The 11,944-nt window shown below is 45.0% G+C and overlaps 1 protein-coding gene across 1 annotated transcript; it reads left to right on the forward strand.

Annotated features, from left to right (window-relative positions):
• Positions 1 to 8,928: 8,928 nt before the first annotated feature.
• Positions 8,929 to 9,759, forward strand: LOC119960735 (probable G-protein coupled receptor 139). Its single transcript, XM_038788349.1, has one exon. It carries the CDS (start codon positions 8,929 to 8,931, stop codon positions 9,757 to 9,759), a length of 831 nt encoding a protein of 276 aa, XP_038644277.1.
• Positions 9,760 to 11,944: the final 2,185 nt, after the last annotated feature.

An 11,944-nucleotide genomic window follows, 5' to 3' on the forward strand; every position in this document is an offset into this window, starting at 1 on the left:
CCAGCCATTGGATACCGGCAGGGGCTGAGCCTATCGGGAGGTGAGTGGTAAGTTTAAATTACTTACCTTTGCAGGGGTTGCAGTCAGTTGGATTTCGGCGGGAGCTGGGATACTTCAGCTGGTGAGTAGATTTGTCAATTTCAATTGCAGCAGCCAGCCATTGGATACCGGCAGGGGCTGAGCCTATCGGGAGGTGAGTGGTAAGTTTAAATTACTTACCTTTGCAGGGGTTGCAGTCAGTTGGATTTCGGCGGGAGCTGGGATACTTCAGCTGGTGAGTAGATTTGTCAATTTCAATTGCAGCAGCCAGCCATTGGATACCGGCAGGGGCTGAGCCTATCGGGAGGTGAGTGGTAAGTTTAAATTACTTACCTTTGCAGGGGTTGCAGTCAGTTGGATTTCGGCGGGAGCTGGGATACTTCAGCTGGTGAGTAGATTTGTCAATTTCAATTGCAGCAGCCAGCCATTGGATACCGGCAGGGGCTGAGCCTATCGGGAGGTGAGTGGTAAGTTTAAATTACTTACCTTTGCAGGGGTTGCAGTCAGTTGGATTTCGGCGGGAGCTGGGATACTTCAGCTGGTGAGTAGATTTGTCAATTTCAATTGCAGCAGCCAGCCATTGGATACCGGCAGGGGCTGAGCCTATCGGGAGGTGAGTGGTAAGTTTAAATTACTTACCTTTGCAGGGGTTGCAGTCAGTTGGATTTCGGCGGGAGCTGGGATACTTCAGCTGGTGAGTAGATTTGTCAATTTCAATTGCAGCAGCCAGCCATTGGATACCGGCAGGGGCTGAGCCTATCGGGAGGTGAGTGGTAAGTTTAAATTACTTACCTTTGCAGGGGTTGCAGTCAGTTGGATTTCGGCGGGAGCTGGGATACTTCAGCTGGTGAGTAGATTTGTCAATTTCAATTGCAGCAGCCAGCCATTGGATACCGGCAGGGGCTGAGCCTATCGGGAGGTGAGTGGTAAGTTTAAATTACTTACCTTTGCAGGGGTTGCAGTCAGTTGGATTTCGGCGGGAGCTGGGATACTTCAGCTGGTGAGTAGATTTGTCAATTTCAATTGCAGCAGCCAGCCATTGGATACCGGCAGGGGCTGAGCCTATCGGGAGGTGAGTGGTAAGTTTAAATTACTTACCTTTGCAGGGGTTGCAGTCAGTTGGATTTCGGCGGGAGCTGGGATACTTCAGCTGGTGAGTAGATTTGTCAATTTCAATTGCAGCAGCCAGCCATTGGATACCGGCAGGGGCTGAGCCTATCGAGAGGTGAGTGGTAAGTTTAAATTACTTACCTTTGCAGGGGTTGCAGTCAGTTGGATTTCGGCGGGAGCTGGGATACTTCAGCTGGTGAGTAGATTTGTCAATTTCAATTGCAGCAGCCAGCCATTGGATACCGGCAGGGGCTGAGCCTATCGGGAGGTGAGTGGTAAGTTTAAATTACTTACCTTTGCAGGGGTTGCAGTCAGTTGGATTTCGGCGGGAGCTGGGATACTTCAGCTGGTGAGTAGATTTGTCAATTTCAATTGCAGCAGCCAGCCATTGGATACCGGCAGGGGCTGAGCCTATCGGGAGGTGAGTGGTAAGTTTAAATTACTTACCTTTGCAGGGGTTGCAGTCAGTTGGATTTCGGCGGGAGCTGGGATACTTCAGCTGGTGAGTAGATTTGTCAATTTCAATTGCAGCAGCCAGCCATTGGATACCGGCAGGGGCTGAGCCTATCGGGAGGTGAGTGGTAAGTTTAAATTACTTACCTTTGCAGGGGTTGCAGTCAGTTGGATTTCGGCGGGAGCTGGGATACTTCAGCTGGTGAGTAGATTTGTCAATTTCAATTGCAGCAGCCAGCCATTGGATACCGGCAGGGGCTGAGCCTATCGGGAGGTGAGTGGTAAGTTTAAATTACTTACCTTTGCAGGGGTTGCAGTCAGTTGGATTTCGGCGGGAGCTGGGATACTTCAGCTGGTGAGTAGATTTGTCAATTTCAATTGCAGCAGCCAGCCATTGGATACCGGCAGGGGCTGAGCCTATCGGGAGGTGAGTGGTAAGTTTAAATTACTTACCTTTGCAGGGGTTGCAGTCAGTTGGATTTCGGCGGGAGCTGGGATACTTCAGCTGGTGAGTAGATTTGTCAATTTCAATTGCAGCAGCCAGCCATTGGATACCGGCAGGGGCTGTGCCTATCGGGAGGTGAGTGGTAAGTTTAAATTACTTACCTTTGCAGGGAACAGGAAGTTTGTCCCGTGGACTTCTGGGAAGGTTTACCCCTCCCTAGTTAATAAATTCTGGTGGAGAGGAAACCCGAGACACTACACGTGTAGTGTCTCCCACCCGCCCTCCTCCTCTAACCTAATAATAAGACCCATTGGGGTGAGCAGGTGAGTGCCTTATTACATTATTATTTCTCTTTTTCTTATTTGTTAACCAGAACTAGGTTGGAAAAGACTATAGCAGAGGTCTCCAAGTTTTTTTAACTGAAATTTATACAAAGTAATAAATTAATTAACTAATCAGAGATGGCTGGGCAGGTGATGTGCTGTAGCTGTATGATGTGGGAGCTGGCTGTTCCCCTTGTGAATGGCAATGACCACATCTGCAGCAAGTGTTGGTTGCTGGAAGATCTCCGGCTCAGAATTGATGATCTGGAGTCTGAGCTTCAAACACTGCGGCACATCCGGGAGGGGGAGAGTTACCTGGACACTTTGTTTCAGGAGGCAGTCACACCTGGGAGATTAAGTAATTCACATTCAGTAACTGATCAGGGACATCAGAGTGTGACTGTAAGTGAGGCAGGCAGAGGGAACCTGAGTTCAGGAATGCAGGAGCCTCAGCCCTTGACCTTGTCCAACAGGTATGAGACTCTTGCTCGCTGTATGGATGAGGAAAGGGGCTCTGGACAGGATGAGCCAACTGACCACGGTACCATGGTGCAGAAGGCCATTCAAGAGGGGGGGAGTAAAAAGACAAGTAGTTGTTATAGGGGATTCTATAATTAGGGGGACAGATAGTATCCTATGCAAGCCGGATCGGGAGTCTCGCATGGTGTGTTGCCTGCCCGGTGCCAGGGTGCGGGACATCTCTGACCGGCTTGAAAGGATACTGGAGCGGGAGGGGGAGGATCCAGTTGTTGTGGTCCACGTTGGGACTAACAACATAGGTAAAGCTAGGGTGGAGGACCTGTTCGGGGACTATCAAGCACTAGGAAGAAAATTGAAGTACAGGTCCTCAACGGTCATAATCTCTGGATTACTGCCCGAGCCACGTGCCAATTGGCATAGGGATAGGAAAATTAGGGAAGTAAACACGTGGCTAAGGGATTGGTGTGGGAAAGAGGGATTCCACTTCATGGGACATTGGCATCAGTTTTGGAACCGGGGGGATCTGTACCGTTGGGACGGTCTCCACCTGAACCGATCTGGAACCAGTGTTCTAGCGAAGAGGATAAATAGGGTGGTCAGTAGGACTTTAAACTTCTGAGTTGGGGGGAAGGGAAAGTGAAAGCGACAGGGAGCAGGGAGTTAAATGGCAAGATACGCAGGAGGATAACATGTAGGCAGGTGGATTTAAGCTTGAGGCAGACTAGGAATGCAACAAAAAGGAAGGATAACTTTGGACATCTTAGGACTTCCAATATCTGTACTGATAAGAAAGTTAACATTAAGGCACTTTACCTGAATGCTCGTAGCATTTGTAACAAAGTAGATGAACTAATGGCACAGATAATCGTGAATTATTATGATGTGGTAGGCATCACAGAGACATGGCTGCAGGGGGTTCAGGACTGGCAGTTAAACATCCAAGGATATACAACCTATCGAAAAGACAGGGAGGTGGGCCGAGGGGGTGGGGTTGCCTTGTTAGTTAAGAACAAAATTAAATCTATGGCACTAAATGACATAGGGTCGGATGATGTGGAGTCTGTGTGGGTAGAATTGAGGAACCACAAAGGCAAAAAAACCATAATGGGAGTTATGTACAGACCGCCTAACAGTGGTCAGGACCAGGGGCGCAACATGTACCGGGAATAGAAAAGGCATGTCAGAAAGGCAAGGTCACAGTGATCATGGGGGACTTCAATATGCAGGTGGATTGGGTAAATAATGTAGCCAGTGGATCCAAAGAAAAGGAATTCATGGAATTCTTACAAGATGGCTTTTTGGAACAGCTTGTCATGGAGCCCACAAGGGAGCAGGCTATTCTGGACCTAGTGCTATGTAATGAACCAGACTTTATTAAAGATCTTAAAGTAAGGGAACACTTAGGAAGCAGCGATCATAATATGGTTGAGTTCAGTCTGCAGTTTGAAAGAGAGAAGGCAAAATCGGATGTAATGGTGTTACAGTTAAATAAAGGTAATTACGAGGGCATGAGAGAGGAACTGGTGAAAATCAACTGGAAGCAGACCCTAGCAGGGAAGACAGTAGAGCAAAAATGGCAGGAGTTTGTATGCATAATTGAGGACACTGTACAGAGGTTCATCCCCAAGAAAAGAAAGATTATCCAGGGAGGGATTAGACAGCCATGGCTGACAAAGGAGGTCAGGAAATGTATCAAAGAAAAAGAGAGATCCTATAAAGTGGCCAAAAGCACCGGGAAATCAGAAGATTGGGAAGGCTACAAAAACAAACAGAGGTTAACAAAGAGACAAATAAGGAAGGAGAGGATCAAATATGAAGGCAGGCTAGCCAGTAATATAAGAAATGATAGTAAAAGTTTCTTTCAATACATAAGAAACAAACGTCAGGCCAAAGTAGACATTGGGCCAATTCAAACTGATTCTGGAAGGCTAGTGATGGGAGATGAGGAAATGGCTGGAGAACTTAATAAGTACTTTGCGTCTGTCTTCACAGTGGAAGACGTTAGTAATATCCCAAAAATTATAAAGGGTCAGGGGGCTGAGTTGAGTATGGTTGCCATTACAAAAGAGATGGTACTAAAAAAGCTAAAAGGTCTTAAAATTGACAAATCTCCTGGCCCCGATGGGCTACATCCTAGAGTTCTGAGGGAGGTGGCTGAAGAAATAGCGGAAGCGTTGGTTGAGATCTTTCAAAAATCACTGGAGTCAGGGAAAGTCCCGGACGATTGGAAGATCGCTGTTGTAACCCCCTTGTTCAAGAAAGGATCAAGACAAAAGATGGAAAATTATAGGCCAATTAGCCTATCCTCGGTTGTTGGTAAAATTCTAGAATCGATCGTTAAGGATGAGATTTCTAATTTCTTGGAAGAGCAGGGTCGGATTAGAACAAGTCAACATGTTCAAATTCAAATTTAAAAATGGTGTTGACCGCCCTGGTTTTGAAATAAGCAACATTGTATAGTTAACTATAGCCGTCATCTTTGAGTTTCGAGCCTGATCCTAAGATTGTGATGTAATTCCCAATGAGACTGACAGTGAGAGCGCAGCTGCTGTCAGTACATTGTTTGTTGAGCAACCTGTAAATAACATCATTAGTGATGGATATACCTCGGATCACTATGCATCCAGTTTAATATAAATACACCGTTCATGGTATTTTACTGTGTCAAACACCGGGGGTCAGATCTTCACCAACACCAGCACGAGTCCTTGGCACAAAAAATGCGTTCGACAAAATCTTTCGTGTCAGCAGCTGTGTACTATCCTATACTCGCAACGGTCGGTGTACCTGGTAAATTATTTTAGATCTTGAAATGTTGAACATGTTTCTGTTCAATATTCAAAACCGGCCAAATGTATTGCGTTGACCTTCAATTGTGAGTTAAACATGGTGATGATATTTAACGTTCTTCAGTTTGAACATTAGAATAACTATCTGATCTGGAATACTCATTGTCGATTATCTCTGAATGCGTTCTTTGTCCTACTGCATTACAGTGCTGATATTTTATTTATTGACAGACATTTGCATTTTGATATGTTTTCTTCCGATTATTAATAATCACCACGGTAGCTTGGTGGTTAGCATCAATGCTTCACAGCTCCAGGGTCCCAGGTTCGGTTCCCGGCCGGGTCACTGTCTGTGCGGAGTCTGCACGTCCTCCCCATGTGTGCGTGGGTTTTCTCCGCGTGCTCCGGTTTCCTCCCACAGTCCAAAGATGTGCAGGTTAGGTGGATTGGCCATGCTAAATTGCCTGTAGTGTCCTAGAAAGTAAGATTAAGAGGGGCGGTGGTTGTTGGGTTACGGGCATATGGTGGATACGTGGGTTTGAGTTGGGTGTTCATTGCTCGGCACAACATCGAGGGCCGAAGGGCCTGTTCTGAGCTGTACTGTTCTATGTTCTAATAATAGATATTTCGCAAAACCGCTTTCCCCCCTGATGACTTTCTGACCTCCGAAGAGCTTCATGTTTAATGATGTCCTTCCTTCGTAGTGTTTTCTTTCTGCTCCTTTCTGCTCCCTTTTCTATCATCTTTCCAGAGTGGTTGATCAGACTTCTCATTTTTATCATTGGTTTGTTCTCTGGCGCTCTGGTCATCATTATTATTTTCTGTCCACTCAAACGATTAACAGTAGACATTATCAGCTTTACAACTCGGCTTTCTACCCAGTTTTAATGTATCGATTGAAACAGCTAATGCAACGCCATCTGAAGTCTCAAATATAGCATTTCAGCTCGGGGTGATAATCCACAATGTACGCCAACACCGAGCACTGGATATGCAGGAGATTATCGCAGCTCGCCGGGGGTGGACATTAGTATATGGAGCTTCAAAGGAACCTGATTGTAGCAGATGTGCTATATTGTGTTGTCCAGTTATAGAATCAGAGAATGATATCATATAATCGGTGTACAGTGCAAAAGGAGGCCGTTCAGCTCATCGTGCCTGCACCGGCCCTTGGAAAGAGCACACCACTTAGGAACATAAGAACTAGGAGCAGAAGTGGACCGTCCGGCCCTTCGAGCCTGTTCGACCATTCTATAAGACATTGGCTGATCTTTTTGTGGGCTCAGAACCATTTACCCGCATTCTCGCCACATCCCATAGTTCCTTTATTTTTCCAAAAAATATCTATCCTATCTTTAAATATATTCAATGAAGTAGCGTCTACTACTCCTGTCGGTAGAGAATTCCATAATTTAATCACCCCCTGAGTGAAGAAGTTCCTCCTTGATTCAGTCCTAAACCTGCTCCCCCTAATATTGAGGCTATGCCCTCTTGTCCTACTTTCACCTACCAGTGGAAACACCCTTTCTACTTCCATCTTATCCATTCCCTTCAAAATTTTACATGTTTCTATTAGATCCTCCCTCAACCTTCGGAATTCCAGTAAAGATAATCCCAATCAACTCAGCCTCTCCTCATACGATAACCCCCTCAACTCCGGAATCAGTCTAGTGAACCTCCTCTGTACCCCCTCTAGTGCTAGCACATCCTTTCTCAAGTGGGGACACCAAAACTGCACACAGTACTCCAGGTGTGGCCTCACCAGCACCTTGTACAACTGAAACATTACGTCTCCACTTTTAAACTCAATCCACTTCGCAATGAAGGACAACATTCCATTTGCCTTCCTAATTACTTGTTGCACCTGCAGACCAACCTTTTGTGACTCATGCACAAGTATACCCAGGTCCCTCTTCATAGCAGCATGCTGCAGCTTTTTACAATTTAAGTAATAATCCGTTATATTGTTAATCCTACCAAAATGCATGACTTCACACTTATTGACATTATGCTCCATCAGCCAGACCTTTGCCCACTCACTCAATGTGTCAATGTTCCACTGTAAGGTTTGACAGTCCTCAGTACACTTTGCTCTGCCACACACCTTCCTGTCATCTGCAACCTTGGATACCTTACACTTAGTTCCCAACTCTAAATCGTCTATATAAATTGTAAATAATTGTGGTCCCAACACCGATCACTGAGGTACACCAGTCGTCACTGATTGCCAGCCAGAGTAGCACTCATTTATTCCCACTCTTTGTTTCCTGTTAAACAACCAATCCGCTACCCATGCTAGTACTCTACCCTTAACACCATGCATCCTTATCTTATGCAGCAGCCCCTTGTGCGGTACCTTGTCACAGGCCTTTTGGAAATCTAGGTACACCACATCCACTGGGTCCCCTTTGTCTACCTTGCTCGAAATGTCTTCATAAAATTCCAAGAGATTCGTCAAGCATGACCTGCCCTTCATGAATCCATGCTGTGTCCTTTCAATTGGACAATTTCTATCGAGGTGCCCTCCTATCTCTTTCTTGATAATAAACTCAAACATCTTCCCCACGACAGAGGTTAAGCTAACCGGTCTATAATTCCCCATCTTTTGTCTACTTCCGACGCCTCCATCCTATCTCCAGAACCCAGTAACCCCACCTAACACTTTTTGGACATTAAGGGCAATTTACCATGGCCAATACATCTAACCTGTCCATCTTTTGACTGTGGGAGGAAACTGGAGCACCCAGACGAAACCCACGCAGACACGGGGAGAGTGGGCAGACTCCACACACACTAAAGGAAGGCGGGAATCGAACTTGGGACCATGGCGCTGTGAAGCAACAGTGCTAACCACTATGCTACCGCGTCGTTCTTTTGGCATGGTGACCTTCCGGTGCTATAAGCTGCCGGTAGCACCGCATTCAAGACATTTCTTCGCAGCTCCAGGGTCCCAGTTTCAATTCCCAGCTTGGGTCACTGTCTGTGTGGAGTCTGCACGTTCACCCCCGTGTCCACGTGGATTACCTCTGGGTGCTCCGGTTCCCTCCCACAAGTCCCGAAATATGTCGCCGTTACATGTGAATTTGAATTTCTGAATTTTTTGTCTGTGTACCTAAGTATATGGCGACTTCCACAGTAACCTCATCGCAGTGTTAATGTGCGCCTGCTTGTGACATTAATATTATGACTGGTTTCTATTCTACTTCTCACAGTGAACATCGTTACAATCGCAATCCTGTCTTTCAAAGACTGTGGCCTCTCCAAAGGCATCACCCGCTATCTGGTGGCCATGGCTGCAGCCGATCTCATGGTTATTGTCTGGAATGTAATCTTACATCGCATTGCTGCAATATATTGGGATTACACTTTCCTGTTCTACACTCCCGTGTGCAGATTCATTCTCTTCATGTCTCCCGCTGCAACCGACATTTCTGTTTGGTTGACTGTCTCGTTTACCTTTGACCGCCTGGTGGCCATTTGCTGTCAGAGGCTGAAAACCAAATACTGCACCGAGAAAACTGCTGTTGTTGTTATCACCACTGTCAGCTCGCTGCTCTGCTTGAAGAACATTCCCTGTCCCTTCCTGTATTCCTCGTATTACAAACAGTATGGATGCCTGCTGTCCACAAATGTTTTCTTTGAGCCGATTTGGATAGCATATTCTTGGACTGAGCAGGTGCTGACCCCAGTGATTCCATTCTTTCTGATTTTGTCCTTTAATATTGTCACCGTCAGACGCATTTTAATAGCCAATCGCGGCCGAATGAGCCTCCGGCAGCACAACAGTGACAGGGATGAAAAGGATCCTGAGCTAATGACCCGGAGACGATCCATTGTGTTACTGTTTGCAATATCCAGTAGTTTTATCCTGCTCTGGATGACAACAGTTATATATTTCATATTAGTTAGAGTTACGTCGGCCTTCAAGCGCAGAATCCTATTTACTACATTTCCTTATATTCAAGAGGCTGGGATTATGCTGCAGCTTCTAAGCTCTTGCACCAACACAGCTATTTACACAATAACCCAAAGAAAGTTCAGAAACCAGCTGCTCAGTGCGATCAAATATCCCTTTACACTGTCAGGGAAGTTAGTGAAATGTGGAGGAAAACATTACTGAAGACGGAACTCCCATTTTCCTTGTCCCATTTTATTGATTACAATTATCACCCAATATTACTAAATGCAATCAGCAAAAGATCAACTAATTTTAATTGATTTTTTACAGCAATGTATTTGTTGTAAAAATAACCACCATTAAATTGACCAACATCTGTAATCCAATGATTGTAGAAAATATATCCAATAGGCGTAGCACACTGACATATTGTAACCTGCTCATTTGTCAAATTACTTCACAACACAGTTAGAAATATAAAAAAATCAAATGGGTCCAATTGGTTATTGATGATTATTTCCACTGCCAGTAGACTACTAATTAATTCCACATTCTGCTAATTAATCCCAGTTTATGGCGCTTTTTTCCGTAATATTCCTCACTTATTTATGAGTTTACTTAAAAAATACTTATTATTCAGAATCTGTAATAATGTAATAAATGTTCAAGAATTTAAACGAAAAATGTATGGTATTGTTTATCGTGAGAACATGCTTAAACTTCGAACATTTTCTAAATCTATCTGCAACAATGTTCATGACATTTGAAGGTATTATTCTAATAACAGAAGGAAAGAGCGAAGAAGGAAGTTCAGAGGAGCAGTACAAACTGGCATGTTGCAGTCGTTGTGTGCTGATTTAGAATATGGTTAGAGATGCCAGAAACCGGACGTGTAGTACTAATGGAATTGAAACGTTGCCGCAGAGAAGAGAAGCATCAGTTGCATTCTGCTGCAGGATGAAAAAATGATGGAGATGGAAATGGGGGAGGGTGTTGAACTCCCACGTGGTTAATTCTGTAGACCCTCATTTTTAATACCTTCAGTGGGAGGGAACAATATGTTGAAATGGAACGGCGGTGGTCAATATCAAAAAGTAATTGCGATAGAGAGACGTGATTAGGAGTAGGCAAAACTGCGGGTTCCTCGAAAAGCTTGAAAAATTGTCCAGTGAAGGGAAGAAAATGAGATGGATGGATGATGAGTGGAGGAATGGCAGTGCAGGTATGGATGTGGTTATTGAGTTGTCAGCAGAGGTGGAAAAGTGGACAATGAAGACAAAGAAACGGCGTGGCTATAATTGGGCATATCGGAATTTCAAAGGTTTGGTGGCCGTAATGGAACGGATTAAGGTATTGTTGTGTGGAGAATGTGCACGAGTGGGTGTGGACAGCGGAGTGATATTAGGAGCGGTGGTGTGGAAAGCTTTGGTCAACTGTTTTGTGGACAGAAATGCTGATTATTTGGAGGGGTTAATAGACTACTTGAAGTTATGAGATAGAGGGTGTGGGGAGGGACGGAGGCTAACTGACGATGATGAGGTACAGTGTGAAGATATGTAGGAGGGAAAGGATGTAACAACAGAGGGCCAAGACTGTGAGGGTTTTTGTACAGGACAACGTTAAGACTGTTTGGATAGATTGCGCTGGGGAGTGCCTGGATGACAGTAGATTTATGGCGTTGGGAATAAACGCCACCAAAGGACTTAAGGGGTAGGCGGTGAACGTTTAGAGGTGGTATAGGAGTGAGTGTATGTCGTTTGGAGAAACGGGGTGCAGGTATAGAGGGGTAGGTGTACGTATACTCTCACTGATCATGCCACTGTTTTCTAAATATTCCGCTGTTGAACCCTTTATAATGGATTCATGCATTTTCTATACTACCGATGTTAGGCTTACTGGTCTGTAATTCCCTGCTTTCTCTCTACCTCTCTTTTTGAACATCGGAGAGACGCGAGCTACCAGCCAATCTGCAGGACAGTTTCAGAGTTTATAGAATCCCGGAAGATGAGCACCAATTCATCCACTGCTTCCATAACCACCTCTTTTAGCACTCCGGGATGCAGATTCTCAGGCCCTGGGGATATATCCGCCTTCAATTCCATCAGTTCTCCCAGCACCATTTCTCGACTAATCTTTATCTCCCTCAGTTCTCACTAAACCTTTCATTCTCCAACATTTCTGGGATCTGATTTGTGTCCTAATTTTTCACAAATATAGAACCAAATGATGCATTCAATAGCTCTGCCATTCCTTTGTCCCTTATTATGCATTCCCCTGTTTCTTGCTGTCGTGGGTTTACATTTCTTTTTACCAATCTCGTTCTCTTCACATATCTGCAGAAACCTTGAGCGCCAGTCTTTATGTTCCCTCAAGCTTCCTATCGTATTCTAATTTCCCCATCTTAATC

The sequence above is a fragment of the Scyliorhinus canicula genome, unplaced genomic scaffold (assembly GCF_902713615.1).
Source record: "Scyliorhinus canicula unplaced genomic scaffold, sScyCan1.1, whole genome shotgun sequence".
NCBI classification, from domain to species: Eukaryota; Metazoa; Chordata; class Chondrichthyes; order Carcharhiniformes; family Scyliorhinidae; genus Scyliorhinus; species Scyliorhinus canicula.

Coding starts and splice junctions, on each gene's coding strand:
- LOC119960735 (XM_038788349.1), top strand. CDS start 8,929: ATGGCTGCAGCCGATCTCATGGTTATTGTCTGGAATGTAATCTTACAT.